Source organism: Saccostrea cucullata, unplaced genomic scaffold, assembly GCF_032062105.1.
Source record: "Saccostrea cucullata isolate Sc308-1 unplaced genomic scaffold, CSIRO_AGI_Scuc_v1 ctg8188, whole genome shotgun sequence".
Lineage (NCBI taxonomy): Eukaryota > Metazoa > Mollusca > Bivalvia > Ostreida > Ostreidae > Saccostrea > Saccostrea cuccullata.
Window position 1 is genome coordinate 1 of NW_026929593.1, and position 20,453 is coordinate 20,453.

General features: G+C 34.0%; 2 protein-coding genes across 2 annotated transcripts in view; one reads left to right on the plus strand and one right to left on the minus strand.

The window, feature by feature from the left end:
- Positions 1 to 2,745: 2,745 nt before the first annotated feature.
- Positions 2,746 to 20,453, minus strand: part of LOC134281358 (small ribosomal subunit protein mS39-like) — a 36,014-nt gene continuing 18,306 nt past the window's right edge. The window contains exons 2-16 of the mRNA XM_062763839.1: positions 15,090 to 15,172; positions 14,494 to 14,653; positions 14,026 to 14,094; positions 13,707 to 13,787; positions 13,338 to 13,366; positions 11,842 to 11,945; positions 11,582 to 11,663; positions 11,403 to 11,493; positions 8,282 to 8,352; positions 7,485 to 7,552; positions 6,779 to 6,847; positions 6,236 to 6,295; positions 3,930 to 3,993; positions 3,177 to 3,274; positions 2,746 to 2,849 (exon numbers count right to left, since the gene is read on the minus strand). Coding sequence (XP_062619823.1) covers positions 2,768 to 2,849; positions 3,177 to 3,274; positions 3,930 to 3,993; positions 6,236 to 6,295; positions 6,779 to 6,847; positions 7,485 to 7,552; positions 8,282 to 8,352; positions 11,403 to 11,493; positions 11,582 to 11,663; positions 11,842 to 11,945; positions 13,338 to 13,366; positions 13,707 to 13,787; positions 14,026 to 14,094; positions 14,494 to 14,653; positions 15,090 to 15,172 — 1,211 coding nt within the window. The 3' untranslated portion in view covers positions 2,746 to 2,767. The remainder of the gene's footprint in view (positions 2,850 to 3,176; positions 3,275 to 3,929; positions 3,994 to 6,235; positions 6,296 to 6,778; positions 6,848 to 7,484; positions 7,553 to 8,281; positions 8,353 to 11,402; positions 11,494 to 11,581; positions 11,664 to 11,841; positions 11,946 to 13,337; positions 13,367 to 13,706; positions 13,788 to 14,025; positions 14,095 to 14,493; positions 14,654 to 15,089; positions 15,173 to 20,453) is intronic.
- Positions 16,523 to 19,575, plus strand: LOC134281357 (uncharacterized). The gene is made up of 2 exons (XM_062763838.1): positions 16,523 to 16,728; positions 17,733 to 19,575. The coding sequence occupies exon 2, from the start codon at positions 18,571 to 18,573 to the stop codon at positions 19,432 to 19,434; it is 864 nt and encodes a 287-aa protein (XP_062619822.1). The 5' UTR covers positions 16,523 to 16,728; positions 17,733 to 18,570; the 3' UTR covers positions 19,435 to 19,575.

Consider the following 20,453-nt stretch of genomic DNA (forward strand, 5'->3'; position numbering starts at 1 on the left):
AGAAATTCAGAACAATTTAAAGTTGCTGATTGATACTTTAAAAATTTAATTTTGGTCAATGTATTTAATTGTAATATAAAACTTTTTAAAAATTGAAGACAACTCCATATTTTTATTTTTTCTTATCATATTTTTGCATATTTGTACAAAGAACGATAACTCTTCCCACTTGGGTTATGAAACATTCAGAAAGAGCAGTAGGTATATGTCTATTTCGAGAACGATTTCAGCTCTTAAAATTAAATAGAAAAAACTTTAAAAATCATAGAAAAGCATTCTGGAGTTATAATCATTATTAAAGCATTCTCTTTTTTCAACATAAGGTTAAATTATTGATTTTTGTCAGAGGGTTTCAATAACGTTGATTGATGACGTCTTAACTGAATCAAAAAAATTAGGAGATGGGATGTGACGACGGTGCAGCTTGTATCCAGATAACTGTGTTTAAGAGGCAAATACTCAATAAATTGTTTGTGATTATTAGAGAAAAGGTGCAATGATCAGATATACTAATTTTATAGCCGTGTGTTTTTCTTTACTGAAGACAACAAGCCATATCCATATGTAAGCCAGGATTTCCTCTGATATTCTTGACAACATCAAAGAATGCAAATATAAGTAATAAACAACGATTATTTAGTGAACATGGCATTATGAATAGCAATAGCTCTGCTTGCATATTTTCCATGATGCGCTAGCGCGCATCATGGAATATGCCAGCAGAGCAATTGCTATTCATAACGCCATGCATGTTCACTAAATAACGTTGTTTATTTCTTAAATAATATTTGCTTGCCCTCTCCCGACACAGGGTAAAACAATCTTTTTTCACATAAAACTTCAACATATATATTGATGAATGGAAAAATTCAGAAACAAAAAAAAAAAAAAACTAGAAATATGTCCATAGGACATGAATGCCCTGCCGAAGGTATATTAGTAAAGCAACATAAAAAATGTGTATTAGTGTATGAAATTTGATCAGAATATCTTGAATAGTGTTGCAGTTGAATTGCCTACAGTAGTATGTATCAGCATATGAAGCTTGACATTAATTTTATCAAGGTGAGGTCAAGGTCAAAAGAAGTGCCAAGGTCAAAAACTGTTGATACAGTTGAAAAGCTCTCATCAGTAAGTATCAGCATATGAAGTTAAAAAAATATTTTAAATGGTTTCTTTACAACTGACTTTAACACAAATGGATAAAAGTGAGATCAAGGTCAAATGAAAGGTCAAGATAAAAAATGATGATACATTTGAAATGCTTGCCTCAATATCTATCAGCTTACAAAGTTTGAATCTACTTTAGGAAAAGTGAGGTCGAAATGTCAAAGCAAAGGTCAAGGTCAAAAATGTTGATGCAGTTCCATATCTCTCCTCAATATGTATCAACATATGAAGTTTGACAAAAATATCTAGAATGATGTCTTTAATTAAAGCTGACTTAAACAAGTGAGGTCAAGGTCAAATAAAAGGTCAAGGTCAAAATTGTTGATGCATTTGAAATACTTACATCAGTATGTATCAGCATATGAAGTTTAACATTGATTTAGGAAAAGTGAGTCAGTGTCAAAGAAAAGGTCAAGGTAAAAAATGTTGATGAAGTTGAATTGCTTTCATCAATATGCAACGGAATATAAAGTTTGATAAAAATATCTTGAATGGTGTCTTTAAAACTGAGCGATACACTAATTAAAGATAAGTGAGGTCAAGGTCAAAAATGTTGATGCAGTTGAATAGCTATGATTAGTATGTATCAATATGTGAAGTTTGTTAACATCATCTTGAATGGTATGTTTGAACCTGAGCTACACACTAATTTAAGAAAAGTGAGGTCAAAGGAAAGGTCAAGGTAAAAAAATGTTGATGCAGTTGCATAACTCTCATCAATATCTATCAGCATTTGAAGTTTGATGAAACTATCTTGGATAGTTTCTTTGACATTGAGCTTTGAACTAAGCTATTAAAAGTCTAAACGCAAAGTTTAGTGTGACGGAAGGACAGACAGAAGGACGGAAGAATGACATGACAACGCTATATGCCCCGGCCATATTCATGGCGGGGCATAAAAATCACAATTCCAGGAATTTGAAAAAAGTTTTGAGTCAAGCTATTTTAAGCCAGTCGGTCAGGAGAGGACAACCGAACAGTTATTTAAAGTTGGCCTTACAGATGTCTTCATAGATATAATGCTCCACATCTTCATACGTTGTTTTTCTGCTCTATTCTCATTAGTCCTTCAATATTCAAGAGCTAAAATGAGCCACTGGTTTATTGGAATTTTGTGGTCAACACATATGTACGTAAACCAATAATAATCTTTTTAATTTATAGCGATGCCTTGAATTCCCAAATATAGCACCAATCAACACTGAGTGTGAATTCCTACACAATACCCCGGTACTAGTAATTAATTGCATGTTAAAACACAGCTTACTTTTCATTCATATTAATTTGATGGATGTAGTTTCTCTATCCTCATCGTTTAAACATGATAATAAGATTGTACTTTTACATATTAACAAGGAAAATCCTCCTTCAAATGCAATTAAGCATGGCCCTGCCTTCCATATGAATAATTAATTATTTTAAATATCATGTACATTTTCATACCAAGAATATCCGTGTGTTCAAACAATATACATGTATCAACTACATGTATAAGCCAGTAAATGTTACTGATTATATTGGTTCAATGATTCAAAATTAGACGCCAATCCCGTGATAAATCAATAAGCAGAAAAATGAGGAAATATGATAATTTTTATTAATATCTGGCTAAATATTGTCGAGTTGATCTTTTCTTTTTTGTGGTTGTTGCTCTCTTCATTATTCGTTGTAGCTGCTCCCTTTAAAGATGGAAAGAAAAAGTATAAATTAATGTAAAATCTTGATAAAAACAAGAAGCCACAAAAATCAATGTGGTAATTCAAGAATACTGCTAAGAAATTATTTTCAAATACAATACACTGCACAGACATGTGTAGGGCTTATTCATGATTACACCATTAATTCTATACTCATTGATTGCACTTGAATTTGAAAACGCCAATTTAAGCAGAGGTGCAGTATTTAGCTCATACTTAAAGGAAATCTTTTGTTGCATTCACCTTTATTTATAACTCAGACAAAAAATATCTTAAATAAGCAGTCTTTGATTTTAACTTTTATCTTACCTTTCCAGTTCATTCATAGGAATGTTACTGAGAATTTTCTCTCCTAGACTCTCCACTACATCATGGGGGACTTCCTTCACTAGAAACTTCATGATTTCCTACAAAAAAATAATTTGCTTCGGTTCACAAAGAGAAAAAAATTCTTTCATTAGGCTAACTTTAGAAATATATTTGGCAATATGATTAAAATCAGATCCTTTGACCTGCTCATATAGATCGCTACACCTAGTGTGTGTAGTGATCTATGTGAGGGGATCAAAGGATCTGATTTTAATCAGATTGTATGTTTGGTTGCCCTCTCCTGACTCGGTCTGAAATTATTGGGTCAGTAGATATAGGTAAGAAAATTATTTTCGTACCCTGGGGGGTCATGATTTGAACAAACTTGAAAATCTACACTACCTGAGGATGATTCCACACGAGTTTCATCTTTCCTGGCCCAGTGGTTCTTGAGAAGATTTTTTAAAAAAATGCCATTAATTTTTCACTAATTCATAATTATCTTCCCTTGGAAGAAAATGTGGCCCTTCATTTGAAAAAACTTAAATCCCCTTCACCTTAGGATACTTTGTGGTAAGTTTGGTTGAAATTGGCCCAGCGGTTTTTGAGAAGAAGATGAAAATGTGAAAAGTTTACTATGACAACAACAATGGCGACGACAGACTATGGACAAATTTTGATCAGAAAAGCTCAATTGAGCCTTTGGCTCAGGTGAGCTAAAAAGTTGCTGTGATCAGGTTAAGTTGTACTTACTGCACATTTTCCCAAGTCATCTGCAGAAATGTAGTAATCTAAGAGTCCCTCAAAAGGCTGGATCCTATCAAAATATAAAATAAAAGCCTTATACATGTAACAAAATACTGTAGCTTATCAATATCAATATGTGTCACATAAAGGATTTTCCATTTTTCCCTATATAAATCCTAGTATCAAACAATCAAAGTTTGTAATCTTTAAAATTAAACAATGCTTGATAAAATGTAATAAAAAAAGGTGTCTTTTCATTTAAATTAAAAAAAAAAAATTATCCTGAGGTCAAATAGTTTGTTCAATACTGAGAGAATATTTTTCTCCCAAGTTTTAATTTGGTCCATTGCCCTAGTCAGTGGTTGAATTGAAATAGAATTTAACAGACATTATATTCCTTGAAAAAGAGAGAGAAAAAGAAGTATGTCTACTTAAATTGACAAGAGGCCCAGGGGCCACAGCGCTCACCTGAGCACATCGGGCTTGAATTTACTCCCCCCTCCAGGCGTTCATCATTTGAACAAACTAGAATCTACACTACCTGAGGATGATTCCATATAAATATCACTAATCATAGCTTTGAAGTACTTGAAAAGAAGATTTTAAAAGGTTTCCCTATATATCCCTATGTAAAACTTGGGTCGGCCATTTTGGCCACACCCTAGCCACGGGGGTTATGATTTGAACAAACATGATTCCACATGAGTTTCATCTTTCCTGGCCCAGTGGATCTTCAGAAGGATTTTTAAAGATATTTCCTATATATTCCTATGTAAAACTTGGGTCGGCCATTTTGGCCCCACCCTTGCCCCGGGGGTCATGATTTGAACAAACTTGAATCTACACTACCTGAGGATGATTCCACATGAGTTTCATCTTTCCTGGCCCAGTGGTTCTGGAGAAGAAGATTTTTAAAGATTTTTCCTATATATTCCTATGTAAAACTTGGGTCGGCCATTTTGGCCCCACCCTTGCCCCGGGGGTCATGATTTGAACAAACTTGAATCTACACTACCTGAGGATGATTCCACATGAGTTTCATCTTTCCTGGCCCAGTGGTTCTGGAGAAGAAGATTTTTAAAGATTTTTCTTATATATTCCTATGTAAAACTTGGGTCAGCCATTTTGGCCCCACCCTTGCCCCAGGGGTCATGATTTGAACAAACTTGAATCTACACTACCTGGGGATGATTCAACGAGTTTCATCTTTCCTGTCCTAGTGGTTCTTGAGAAGAAGATTTTTAAAAATTTTTCCTATATATTCCTATGTAAAACTAGGGTCGGCCATTTTGGTCCCACCTTTGCCCCGGGGGTCATGATTTGAACAAACTTGAATCTACACTACCTGAGGATGATTCCACATGAGTTTCATCTTTCCTGGCCCAGTGGTTCTGGAGAAGAAGAATTTTTAAAGATTTTTCCTATATATTCCTATGTAAAACTTGGGTTGGCCATTTTGGCCCCATCCTTGCCCCGGGGGTCATGATTTGAACAAACTTGAATCTACACTACCTGAGGATGCTTCCACATGAGTTTCATCTTTCCTGGCCCATCGGTTCTAGAGAAGAAGATTTTTTAAAAATGCCATTAATTTTTAACAAATTTATAATTATCTCCCCTTGGAAAAGGGCGTGGCCCTTCATTTGGACAAACTTGAATCCCCTTCACCCAAGGATACTTTGTGCCAAGTTTGGTTGAAATCAGCCCAGTGGTTCTTGAGAAGAAGATGAAAATGTGAAAAGTTTACGACAACAACGACAAAAACAACGACAACGACAGACGACGGACAAATTTTGATCAGAAAAGCTCACTTGAGCCGAAGGCTCAAGTGAGCTAAAAATGGGGCAATTAAGTTTTCAAATGTAATAGGGTGAAAATTACATGGCGGAATACACAATGGAATTAAAACAAAGAAAGATCGTTTTTCATCAGAATTATCTTTCTGAAACAATATTAGTTCTTTCAACACTTAAGGTACATGTATATTTCTACAACAGGTAGGGCTTGCGTATAAAACTCTCTGAAATTAGATTAACTTTGATGTAATTGGTTACAAAGAGTAATCAATTTATAAATGGATCAGGAAAATGGTTGTGGGTACTGAGAAAGTGACCTGAAAAAAAGGGAGTTGAATTTTGTTCCTATGTATTGAGCGCACCCCTACTTTTGAATGATTTTTTGACAAAAAAAGTGCAGCCAATACACGTGATTTTACGGTAAAAATAATCCTATATACATGCATATATTTCCCATATTTATGTTGCGCCTCTAATTTCATTTTAATCCTGGCACTGTGTATACTGAGTACTTACATGGTTATCTCTGCTCCATACATATTCTTTCTATTGGTTATAATAAATGTAAACACTTTCCTGAAAAGAGAGAAAAAAATTTCCAGTTACCATCCTCTTAATATAATATAAGTTCATTTTCCATTAATAGACAACATGTTCATACATGTAGGTCAAAATTGCAACGATGACAGTAAACAAGACAAATTTTTATCAGAAAAGCTCAGCTGAGTTAAAAATTGTAGCATATTACCATAAACCATATCTTCTACCTATCCCACCTTTTAAAAATTTCAATTCCTCCTATTCCCACTTGCACATATCAATAGATGTTTAGATAGATAACAGTTCATATCAATCTTTTAAAAGCTGATTCTTGCATCTAACAAGTCTTAACTTTGAAAAGTCTCAACTTAAGCAATACATGGTAAAACTTTATTTCTTTTGGCAGTAAATAAACAAAAAAATTATCCCAAATCTAATTTTATTCACCACAAACTTATGGTATATGAAGTGAAAAATCCTTTCCAATTTAAGGATAAGGATAAACAACGTAGTTCTTACCAAGCTAATTCAATGTTTTCACCATTCATGGCTATCATTAGCATGTTCTCCAATAATTCCATTTTTGGTCTGAAAAGATAAACACAGTTTATAAACCAAAAAACTCACAAAGAATTCAAGCTTAAATGAAATCTAAGAAAATGACGGAAATGACATCTTCAAACAAATATTATTGGAGAGGACCATTTCGTATTTACAAAAATTTTTTCTTAGGCATTCCTCTTTAGGAGAAGAAAATTTGGCTTAAGATCATTACACAAAGGCACTCTTTCTAAGAAATTTGAGCCATGCTAAATAAAGGGGAGAAAACTATGCTCCAAACACCTTGAACTTGTATCTAAAAATTGGTTCTGGTCAGTTCTCATCCTTTACCCATGATCAATTTATGATTCCTTGAATTTTCAATGGGAGGCCCAAGGGGAGATAGGACAAACAAGGATTTCTCAGAGAATAATTGACTTAAACCTTGATTAGTTTGTTTGTTGTTTAACATCCTGCTACAAACTTAATCTTTTACTTATATGGGGATGACCTTGACAAATGACCTAGAATCTGGCCTATTAAGCATAGCTCAGTTTTGTTTAAGATTAGGTGGAGTTCTCATTCATGTCTCCATGCCTAGGCCCCATCTTAAACTAGACTTTTGCCCCTTTAGTACTTCACCCCTCTGTCTCCTCTTGTCTTGACTTGCTGTGTGTTCCCTCACCTCACATTCTGTCTTTCCTCTAGTTCTGACAACTTCACCTTCACAAACTCTGACAATTTTACCTGCACCTGAAAAATAAAAATAAATTCAAGAAGTTAATATACATATGTGTAATTTAGACATCAATAAATAATTGATTTCTGCAAAAATGAGAAACAAGCAAATTCAAAGAATTGTTTTTGTGGGTGAGATGTCATTTTTATGGCATTTGTTTCATATATGAGCACCTTTCATTTGTCATTCACAAGTTATCACCAAAGTTGATTGTTCTGAAAATTAGGTCAATCGTGAAGATTATAACTTCTGAATGGCATATGATAGAGCATTCATATTTGACACAAATATGCCATAAAAAATGACTCTCACCCACAAAGACACCGAAAGCAGAGGACCAAAATTCTTTTCTGAATTTGCTTGTTTGTGATTTAGACACAGATTTTGTATATATAAGTATACAGTCATGTATGTCCGCAATTCCAAGTTCATGTACATGTAGAATAGTTCTTAGCTATTCAGGCTATATGGATTTTAGAAATACATGTATCTAGAATTTCTGTAAATAGAAATAAAATGCCTATAAATCTTGCTAGATGACGGGAGTACCCTGGTACATGTCATTAAGTGCATGTACAGAGTCTGTAACAACCATTGAAGACAATAATAAAATCCTTTTGAACATGCTGGATTTTCAATGCTTAATAGAATAATCAACCTTTAAAAATCCAATCAGAGATGTTTTAAGTAGGAAAATCTTAAGAAGATTTCCTGTGCATAATTCATGATAATTGTTAATTTACCAGTGTTGGTTGCTTCTCTTTGGCTAGGAAAGCTGTTATTTCAGCCAAATTGAAACTGGCAGCATGGAAAGCTAAAAAATAAAAACAATATTACAAATAACAATAATAATACTTCCGAGAAAATTTCAAGAGTTCAATAAAAGTCTCTTCAGATTAAACCTCATCAACAGTGGTTTATATTAACATTGAGGCTTTAGTGTTATCACTGTTTCCCATTATCTGATAAATTACAATCTAAATCATTGAATAAGGTGAAAAACCTATAGGCATACATCAAAACCCCCCTTTCAAACTCAAAGGGGAAAAAAAAATTATGGGTCTGTTTAATAAATCATTTCTGATTAAAGCAAATAAAACATACAACAATAAAATATTTGGGATGGGGTTAGTTAGTTTAGGGCTATTCCAGAAAAAAATGTATGGGAGGGTTGGACGGCACTTCATATATTTTTGTATGGGTAATGGGGACTGGAGCAATTAAATTTGCATGGGTGGTTGTCCTCATCCGATATATTTTTAGATGGGTGGTTGCACTTACCCTCACAAATAATCAACTGCAAAGAATTTCTTTCCTTTCATTTTGTATAAGCCAGTAAATATTGATATTTATTTAAAAAAAAAAACAAAAAAAAAAACGTCCAAAACAGTTGAGAGTGTGTTTACATTGAAAGTGAAAGTAGAATCGAACAAACCGGAAACAAGGGCAGATAATTATAAAAGCACATGGTGTAATGACAGTGAAAGATATGGACACGGTTTCTTTGTGTTCTTGTGTTCTTTGTTGCTTCCAGCTCAAGTTTCATTCCAGCAATTTATTCAAACGTGATTACATTGGTAAATTAAATGATTTAGAAACAATCAGAGAGATAGTTTGATTAAAACCGAAAGTAGAAAAAAAAAAAACGTATCTGATAATAAATATCTTAGAGGAGGACTATGGAGTTTGCAAGTCAAATATTTAATGTTTATATAAAACAGGGTTTGTAACAATATACATGTATCATGTCAATGCATACCAATCCTTAATCTGTTGAGTGTTACCTCGAATATATTATTATTAACCCGGCCATAACTAGATAGAATGTTCTATCGTTAAAATGATATTGTCCTACGGACCCGGTTTAACTGTGGTGAGGGCTTGTACCGAGACACCGTTAGATTATTCTAACTAGGCCATAACATACAAATGAATTTTAAAAATATATTTCAGAAACAAGTGCCTGCACGGTTGTTAGGTGGGATTGAGACTTCGTTTTTTATTTTCACGTCCCACTAAATAGACAATGTCCAACATAAGTACATGACTTAAGTGCCCCCCCCCCCTCAAAAAAACAAAAAAAAAAAAACGGAAACCTGTAGGCTATAGCAGGAACTCTGTGGCCTGTGTTACAAAAGAACTTTTGACTTGAACTTAAAAAATTAGCTGATTGTAAAATCTTACAAAACTTTTGTTTCTGTTGAAATTTGCATAAAAATATCTTTCTAAATTCCTTTTAAAAAAGATTAACTATTTTCAAAGTAATGGAAAAATGAAAGTTTTGTGAATATTATTTAGATTTGCATCATATTTTTTTTTTCTTTTTAATCGAGTCCATTGTTTGGATACATTCCAAAAGCGAACACTCATTTCAAGGTGTATAAAGTCACAAGTGCAAATGCTTGAAAAAAGTACCGGTACATAAAATTTTATTTTATATATACATAACTTAAAATAGAATTCTTTAAACAATTAATATTTTAAATTTAGATGGGTGGTTGTATTAAAAGCATTTTTAATTTGATGGGTGGTGGGGGAGAAAGCAATTAAAAATGTATGGGTGGTGGGGTAAAAATAAAAGTGCCTTCCAACCCCCCCATACAATTTTTTCTGGAATAGCCCTTACTTGAGCTTCAGATGAACTAATGAACTCATACATGTTAACCTATTGTGATGAAAAAGAGGGAGATTCAGACCTCAAAAGCGGTAGCATTGCGCGCGTGTTGTTTAACGCTTGGATTATCGATATCTTTCATGTAATATAAATGTATATTATAAGCCTTAAATGAAATCAGGTACCTACACTAATTAATCTTAAATATTAACAGCAAAGAAGAAGACAGAAACACCTTAAGTTTGATATAAATTGTACAAATTCAAATATTTTTCATGCTCATCATTTTGCTTGGATTGGCTGCTTTACTTAGTCTTTTGAAGAGTGATCTTTGCTGAAATAGCCTAGAAGCAATGATTCTGAATGTTCATTCAGTTTTTAAACAAAACAAATGATGACATGGTTTAATCTAGATCTAAAACAAGTTCGTATCTTTCGTTATATAAGTCAGATTTCCCGCGATGATCGAAAACGAAAGTAGAGATGTGCCACATGACTTGGTCAATCGAGTGATTTCTATTGACTTTTGATAAAGTTGTGAGCTTCTGTGCTTTTAAAGACGATGTCAAATGTTTTCATCTAATTCTTAAAAGCTGTATCTCCTTTTTCATGGCAGGGATGTTGATTAATTTATCGTAACCAATGTAATCACTGGTAGTCTTATGTTGTTGTCGTTGTCAAATCCGTGCTTGAAATCTATGTACAAAAAAAGCGTTTGTATGATTCCGAGTCAAATCACGCGATATCTAGCGAGATTTTATGAGAGTGGCTTCAAAAATGGATACCCAAGCGGACCAAAAATACTTTAGACGCAGCTTTTGTAGAAAAGCGGTAGATTTCTGAATTAAATCGGTAGGCGGGAGATGGAGTGAAAAAGCGGTAGACTCCCGCCTAAATCGGGAGAGTTAACATGTATGAATGAACTTGTTTGTTAAAAGACATTAAATGAAGGTCATTCACTCAGAGGGCAGTGCAGTGTAATGGAATATATAATATTTCATCATATACTGTAGATCACTAAATTTTCGCGACACCTTATTTTTGCGAGATAGTCATTGACTCTTATTAAGCGTGACAAAATTTTCACGAATTGCGGTTATTGCTCTATGTAATCTTAAGGATGACTATTATACGCGAGAACTTGTTTTTCACGAGCACACTGTCTCGCGTAATTACGTGTAAATAAAGTTCTCGCGAATAAAAAGTGATTTACAGTATTTGACACATTCAGACAGGAGAGCTGTACTTACAATTAAGAAGCTGAGGAATAAACTTGTAGGACTTGGTAACGGTGAGATCTTTGATGAACTTGCGGAATACATTCACAAACCTTATCTCGTCCTGTAAATATTTTATTTACTTTTAATCAAGAACATGATCTGACATAGATAAAACACCCCCCTAACAAATGAAATTCTCATTTACATACCACAGGATGCAGTGCTGTGTATAAATCTACAACTTTGTCCAGACTGGGCTCTTTGTATACAGCTATTACAAACATGATCACCCTGTTATACAAAGAGGATGTCATTAGAATCAGAAAAAAAGAAAGAATAATTTACTTCTTTATATATACACATAACTGTAGAATTTTAAAGTAGTGTTTATGTTTTCTTATACCAAAGCAGTTTCAGACACATACGTTTGACAGTATCACATTTTTTTTATTTCAGTTTTTTTACTTACCTATAAGAATAGTGATCATGATCATCAAGAAATTTATAATTCTGTCCCGTTTTGTAAAAAGCATCAATTCTGTACGCAAAGTCAAGGTCTTGGTGAAAGAGTGCCTATTGAAAAAAAAATTACGTGTCATAAGTGGCCATTCATAGAAACTATAATTGGTAAACAGTAATGTTTCTTATGATCAGGGGCTTACAAAACCTCCACTTTTAAACAGAAATTCACTACGTTTTTTTTTCACAGCAATGCACTGAACTAAAATTTCTCTAGAATTTCTCATATTTTACGCAAGATAGTGGAGAGCTTCAAATATCTGACAAATAAATTGAAATGCAACTCTTCCCTTAGAAAAAATGTACAAGATTAAATTTTAAACATTTATTGGGATACATGTATTTTTTGTTGGTCACATGATCAATTCCCCTTAAGCTTAAAGGGACTTGTTTGAAAATGATATACAATGTAATTGTGATATCTCAACTCAGACTGGAAAACTGGTGATGTCTCCCTTCTGTCCATAACAGTGTATTATAAAAGGGAAACATTATACATGTAGATACATGTACAGGCCCTTTACACAGGCAACTTAGTCACATTTATTATACCTCTACTGATTTTTCACTATATAAAAGTAAATCGATATATTTTGCTGATTTCCTGAAAATCACCTTAAATAAACCGATTCCCTGCAAAACAGACTGATTCCCTGCAAAAAAAGTACGTTTTTTTGATGAACTGATAAACACCTATTCGGAACGCTTGACATTTTCTTTCAACTTTACGACAAACTTAAAAATGTTCCGAATAAACTCATGAATATTCATTAGTGAATCGAAATGCATCGCGAGTCAACTGGTCCCATATCAATCAAAAAGAACCAGTTTACTGGAAGCGAACGACAACAGAAATGGCATGCTCAATTTTGCGTAATGTTACTTTCGATTTTACTAGGTAAAAACTCGGACAATGAACTGATTTATTGATAAAATGGATTCCTTTCATGACTGTGTTCTGTTTTTGTCGTTTTTTTTTTTTTTCATTTTTTCTAAACATTGTTACTGAATACAGTGTTGAATATAATTTTTTTCAAATGTCTTGTTTGTATCGGTATAATAAAACAGTTAAAGTATATCATTTCGGGAGCCAGCAAGATTCCAGTTCCCCTCGAGCAAGCCTATTTCCCTTGGCGCAAGCGCCTCGGGAAATAGACCTGCTCTTGGGGAACTGGAATCTTGCCGACTCCATCAACGATATACTTTAACTGTATAATGATCCACATATGAGTATCATATGATTCTCATATGATTGCATATACATATGATTCTCATATGATCCACATATGATCCTCATATGAAAGGCAATGCGTACGTGGATCATATGTGGCTAAATTGCCTATGTAGGCTTCACAATCTTTGATTACCAGGTAATTGACTACCAAGTTTATTGTCTCATACAATGTCGCTTATAAACTATTTATGTCCTAAATATTTCCAACTTACAGTCCTTAAGGCTCTCATGATGAATTTCCCTGTAAAATATTAACAAAAGAAAATTCATTCCAATTTCATTACTTTGCACTACACGTACCAGTATTTACAAATAATGTTATTCAATTAAAAGTTTTAACTTCATAACTGCCTTGCATAAATTGAAAGAATATTAGCATATTATCAAACTTTGCTCTGCACTACAAGTTCACAGAATTTTTTTTCCCAAGTGCCAAATCCCTATCATCTATGCTCTTTGAATGAGTTTGATCTCATTTTTCAAATTTTATCAATCACTATTTTAATATTCATGAGTAAAATTGACTTACAATCAGACAGACAAGATTTATTTCCCTTTGTATAATTCACTGCATAACTTACTGCCTTCTGGGCCTACGTCCTTAAATCTCTTTCCCTCCATCTCATCCAGCATATGGTTCATTACCTGCATGACCCCTGAACCTGGAAATAAATATTCATTAGACATAATGTCAATTAATATCAGAAATTAGATGAGATTTTTAGGTGCCTACAAGTTATAAATTGTGTATATACCTATACATACATGTACTTAAAAATTCCTGAAGTGAATTTTCAGTAAAAATTGTGTTAATTATAAAGAGGACAATATTCTGGCCATACATTTTTTTTTTCAATGAAACCCCTCCTTTTTTAAAATTTAATTAACAGAAGCACTAACTTGTTCCTTTTCCAAACACTGACATGTCTAACAGACTAGTGAGTATACTCCAAGTGTCCAACGTGGGCTCTGAAAATAATTAAAAAGAAATTTATCAAATCAAAAATTGTACCAATATATTCTGTCCCTTTTTTTTTTCGTTTCATTTAACCATAAAATTTTGTAATATTTATTTGGAGTATATGTCCCTCCAAAACAAATTTGCATTTGTTAATACATTTTGGTTCATTTTCATTTAATGGCATCTGAGAAAATTCACATATGAAAATTAAGAAAGTTTACCATTTGTCCAGATTAATGAAAAATTAGGGTGGATGAAATGAATATCTTATAAGTGGTAGATATTAATGCGAATTATGCTCTCAATAATATTGTCCAAAAAAGTGAAACATACAGGATACTAACATTCACATTAACAAGGATTGACTGTACATACCACAAAGTCCATCCGAACCACAAACAACTTACCTATTCCTAGATCCTTCATATCAGCAATAAGTTTGAAGGCAAAATTCAGGCATTCTGAATTGTTCATGTCAAAGCGTTGAGATTTTAGTCCCAGCAGAGCCATGTTATAAGTCTCTATTGTGGGGTGGTAACCGGCCTTCTTCATGTCAGTCAATATTTGCTTGGAAAAAAAATATCGTCAGAAAATAATAAATTAAATTTCTCCTTTATAAATTGATAATTTATATATTTCAGTATAAATTCATTTATTCCAATTGAATTGAAATCAATTCTCTGACAAGTTCACTGAAATACAGTGTCATATTTTTCAATTCAACAAGTCATTATACAAAAATTGCTGTATCAAGTAAATTGAACAGATATGATTCAGAATGTGATTCAACAGACTGAACATGAACAGATACATGTAACTTCTGACTGTCATCTTCAACAATAAGATGCAATTGTCATCTCAAATATAATGCCATTGGATAAATCAGAATGACTTGGAAGTCCCAATTTTTTTCTCCTTTTATTGTCTAATCCAATTAAATTAATGTACTATACCTGGTACTAACTTAATATTAGTTGAGAAATCAGGTGAAAAAGCAACTCACCTGGACAGCTTTGTATGGCTCTTGAAGAGACCCAAAAATCACTGGAGCATGGCTAAGGATGTAATGATAGGTTTTCCTCTCAACTGCAAAATAATTAATTGTACATAAATTTAAACAAGAGGGCCATGGGCCTTATAGGTCACCTGAGCATCATGCAACAATTTTCCAATGAGTGAATTTGGTTCATGTTTTCAACTAGATGCCATGGCAATCACAATTTTGAAAGAGGCACCATCGCTCATCAAAACTATATATATATATATATATATATATACAGTTGGCAATTGCTTAGTTTGGTTACTTACTACTGATAAGCAGGGTTGGGGAACAAAAATTGCATTTCAACTAAAAAATAATATTCAGCAATAATCAGTCGTGCCCCTACCGCACATGAACCCCTGACCCTAGGTCCATAAATTTCACAATTTTGGAAAAGGCACCCCTGCTTATCAAAGATGTTCAATACCAAGGAACAGATTTCCAAAAATTAATTCATTTTCAGTAATAATTCACTATATATAAGTAAAGCCCCGCCCCCTCTATGGTACCTCTGACCCAGGGGCCTTGAAATTCACAATTATGGAAGAAAGGCCCCTGCTCATCATAGCTATATAGGTCGTTCATCTGCATAATACTCAGGAGCAGAGAAGATTTCAGAGATATTTATTTATATTTAATATATTTTCACTAAATAGTCAATAGAGACCTGTCCTAACACCAGAACCCCTGGCCCCAGTAGAATTCACAATTAAGGAATAGGCAGTCTTGCTCATCATAACTATGTGCTTAGTTAGTTTATTTAATACCCAACAGCAGAGAAGAAGATTTTTAAAGATTTAATCATTTAAGCATTTCACTAATATAACCTGAGTTTACTCAGGTCACCTAAAAACTGTTTTCTTCCAACATATCAGACATTGCAAGACCAATATTTTCACATTGAATTTTCATGACAAGGAGCACACGGCGAATGTGACAGGTCGGCAGGGAATGCTCACTCCTCTATGGCACCTGATCCCACCTCCGATATTTTGGAAGTCTGTGTTTCCTCCCGATCTATATTGTTTAAATCAACTTTGAGCTTGAATACTGTTCATAATTTCATAATTCATACAGAAAATTCTCACAATCACTATTAAATCCTAGACAATACATAAAATATTTAACATGTTTACGACTGTTTAATTTGAGTGACTTGGGTAATTTAATTCAAATTAGTACTCCAAATTATTAACATGATTAAGTTATGGTTTTGAGATCATTTACTGGCATCAAACTTTCATCCATTGATGTTTGATGAACACTTTTGGTTCTCCAGGTGCTGTTGGATAAAGGGGGGGTTGGGGGGTTGGAATGATTCAGTCATCAGTTTTCCTTGAATTTCTCATATCATGCTGAGAGAATTTCATTATTTTACTGTCAGTATTTTAAAAATCAAATATTAAAAGGAATAAAACTTTGCATAGTTAACAAAGCAAAACACAGAGCTGAGATTTAAGAGATTTAAATCCCAACTATATATAGACCAGGAAGTTAAATATCTGACAAGTAGATAACACACTTAACTAGGTCATGTGACCAAAAACAGAACATAAACAACACCCAATTTATCGGCAGCCATTGCTGTCTTCAAAGTCAGGTAATGTTTTATATATTAATTAAAAATTTTGATATTTTAATTGAAAATTTTAGCTACTAGATAACAGTAAATATATAGGGATAGTCATTAATATCTATACTACATGTATAAAAGTTTTTTTTTGAAAAACCAAACGTTACTAAAGATTTCTTAGGTCAATGAATAAAAAATTGTCAAATCATCCTGCTCTGAGTTTAATGTAGTTTCTTCATGTGGCCAACTCAGCTCCAACTATCCGTGTTATTTAATTTATAATTTGGAACAGGATTATGAGATAATAATAATCATGCAAACAGTTTGCTTGATAATCATGACATTTGTCCTTGAGACTAGAAAATTCTAAATACTGTAAATCGCCTTTTATTCATGAGAACTTTATTTTCGCATAATTAAGCGAGACAGTGTGCTCACGAAAATGTAATTCTCGCGTATAAAAGTATTTCTTAGAATAATATAGAGCAAGAACCACAATTAGTGAAAATTTTGTCTCGCTAAACAGGAGTCAATGACTACTGTGGTTTCATCAATATTCGTTGAGCACCAATATTTGTGGATTTCGTTGTTGAGCAGATCCATGGATTCAAATGTTCATTGAATTACGAAATATGGCATACATTTGTACAGGCAATGCTTTTGTCCACGAAATAACGTATCCTCGAAAATGTATGTTTTACAAATTCCACGAAAATTGATGCCGACGAAAATTGATGAAACCACAGTATCGCGCGAAAATAAGGTGTCGCGGAAATTAAGTGATCTACAGTATTTTGTAATACATTTATCAGCGTATAGAACTAAATCCCCACCCTGGGGTATGAACCCACTGAACTTTAGATTTTACTGTTGGTAAAAATTAAAAAACAGTAGTACTCTATGATGAAACAGATAATTTGCCCGATAAATGCCCCTCCAAAACTGAAAAGGAACAAGTCAAATACCTAATGTTTTTTTACCCAAAATCTTACTAACTTAGCTCTATATTCTAAAGCCTAATTATACTTCAGAGTCAAAAACTTAACCATGGACCCCCGTACCAGTGCCCAGGACGTGCTGCGATGTGACCTGTGTGAGACCGCTGTGGTACAGATGCACTGTGATACATGTCTTGTCAACCTGTGTAAGGCCTGTGTGGGAGAACACATCTCAACAGATGAAAACAAAGACCATAAAGTCGTCAAATTTCAGTCCAGGAAATCTACCCCCCTCTTCCCTGAGTGTAAACATCATAACAAACAGCCATGTACAATGTACTGTAAACAATGTGACATTCCTGTTTGTACAAAATGTCTAACATCTGATCAACACTTGGGTCACAAGTTATCAGAAATCTTACAGATCGTGGAAGATAAGAAGAACGCAATCATCGAAGATCAAACTGAATTAAAGGAGAAAATTTATCCCACCTACCAGGACATTGCCTCTGATGTACAAAACAAAATGAGTCAGTTAAAAAAGGAATATGGAGATCTCTCAACAGCCATAACAAAACATGGAGAGGACTGGCACAGAGAAATTGACAAACTTGTCAAGAAACTTAAAGCTGAAGTTGATGAAATGAAAAACACACAGTTACAAACTCTACAGAAACATCTGGATGAAATAAACAAGACAATGTCTGAAATCAAGGATGAAATCAATTCAGCTGAAATGGCTATAGACACTAATGACTTGTCCAAACTGTTTAGTGTTACATAAAAAATACATAGATACAGAAACCTTCCACAAAAACTATCCCTGTCCTTACCCAAATTCATTCCAGAAAAAATTCAAGGAGAAAAACTCAGTAAACTGTTTGGAACTTTATCATCAAGTTCTTGGACTTCAGTTGAACATGGCTACAGCATGAAGGCAACAAAGAAATTACCAGAAGCTGGATCCTCTCCTCCAGTCAAACAGCTGCTTGATGAACCAGAGACTGTCACCACCATAGACACTGAGTATGGACAGCTTTACAATGTGGCCTGTCTGAGTGATGAAGAAATCTGGATAACAGGAAATGACAATACAATGAAACTCTACAGCATCAATCAGGGATCACTACTCCAGTGTTTCACAACCAAGTCATGGGAATGGTCATTTGAAATAGCAGTGACAAAAAGTGGAGATCTAGTTTATACTGATTACAGGGATAGAACTGTGAACATTGTAAAGAATGGGAAGATAGAGGAGGTGATCAGACTACAGAACTGGATACCTAGCGGTGTCTATAGTACCTCCTCTGGTGACCTCCTGGTTATCATGGACAATTTTGACAAACCAGCAAAAGTTGTCTGTTACTCTGGCTCCACAGAGAAACAAACCATTCAGTTTGATGATAAAGGTAAATCTCTCTATTCATCTGTTGGTTTTAGAAGATACATAACAGAGAACAGGAACCAGGATATCTGTGTGTCTGAGGATGGAGCTAAAGAAATAGTGGTGGTCAATCAAGCTGGGAAACTGAGATTCAGGTACACTGGACATACTCCTGCTCCAAAGAACCAACCATTCAATCCACTAGGAATCACCACAGACAGTCAGAGTCACATCCTTACAGCTGATGTTAGCAATGAGTGTGTCCACATCATAGACCAGGATGGACAGTTCCTCCGTTACATAGACTGTGAACTGATTTATCCCTATGGACTGTGTACAGATACAAATGACAATCTGTTTGTTGCTCAGATGAGTAACAGTCAAGTGAAGAAAATTAAATACATGTTTTGATTTTAGGGCTGTGTATTGATTAAATAAAAGCTATATCATACAGTTCAATATGATAACTTATTAATAACTTCCTATTAACAGCTAATTAAGCAAGAGGCCCACAGGCCTTATAGGTAACCTAAGTATCAAGTAACAACTTTCCAACAATTGAATTTGGTTTGTGTTTTAAACCAGAGGCCAAAAGATTCACAATTTTGAAAGAGGCACCATTGCATATCATAATTGTATGCTTAGCATGCTTACTCTATTACTTAATACCCAGAGGTAGATCAGAGTAACAAAGAGAGAATGCACTTTATATCCAGTTGTGTACCCCACTGGCACTCCCACAGGAACCAATGACCCTGGGACCACATATTTCAAAATTTTGGGAATTTTATAAATTTTATTTCATCATAAATGTTGATTAATACCAAAGAGCAGATTTCAAAGCATTAATTGATTTTCAGACTACCGAAATGTAACCCCCTATCCCAACACAACTGACCCAGGGGGCATAAATTAACAATTTTGCAAGATGTGCCTTTCTTCATCATAAATATATATATACTTAATATATCATTGGTTGGCATAATACCCAGAAGCAAAGAAAATGATTTTCAAAGAATTAATAAATTTTCACTACATAACCAAATTCAGACAAGAGAACCCCCCTCCCTTCCCCAAATGGAAAAAAAACCTGACCAAGGGGCCATGAAATTCACAAATTTGGTTGAAGGAATCATGCTCATTTTAAATATGAAAAGTTAGTTTACTTTCAAATAATAACCAGGAGCAGAGAAGATTGATTGCAAATTGTTTAACATCCCTCTCGAGAATTTTTCACTCATATGGAGACGCCACCACTTGCTGGTGGAGAGCTGCAAATTTTTTCCTATACTCAGAACTCAGGGTTATGAGCAGGGAGGGATCTTCTTCGTGCCAGCACCTACTGGGACATGGGGCCTCGGTTTATATGGTCTCATCCGAAGGACTGGTCTCCATGTTCCACAGTGGGATTTGAACCCGCGACGTAAGGA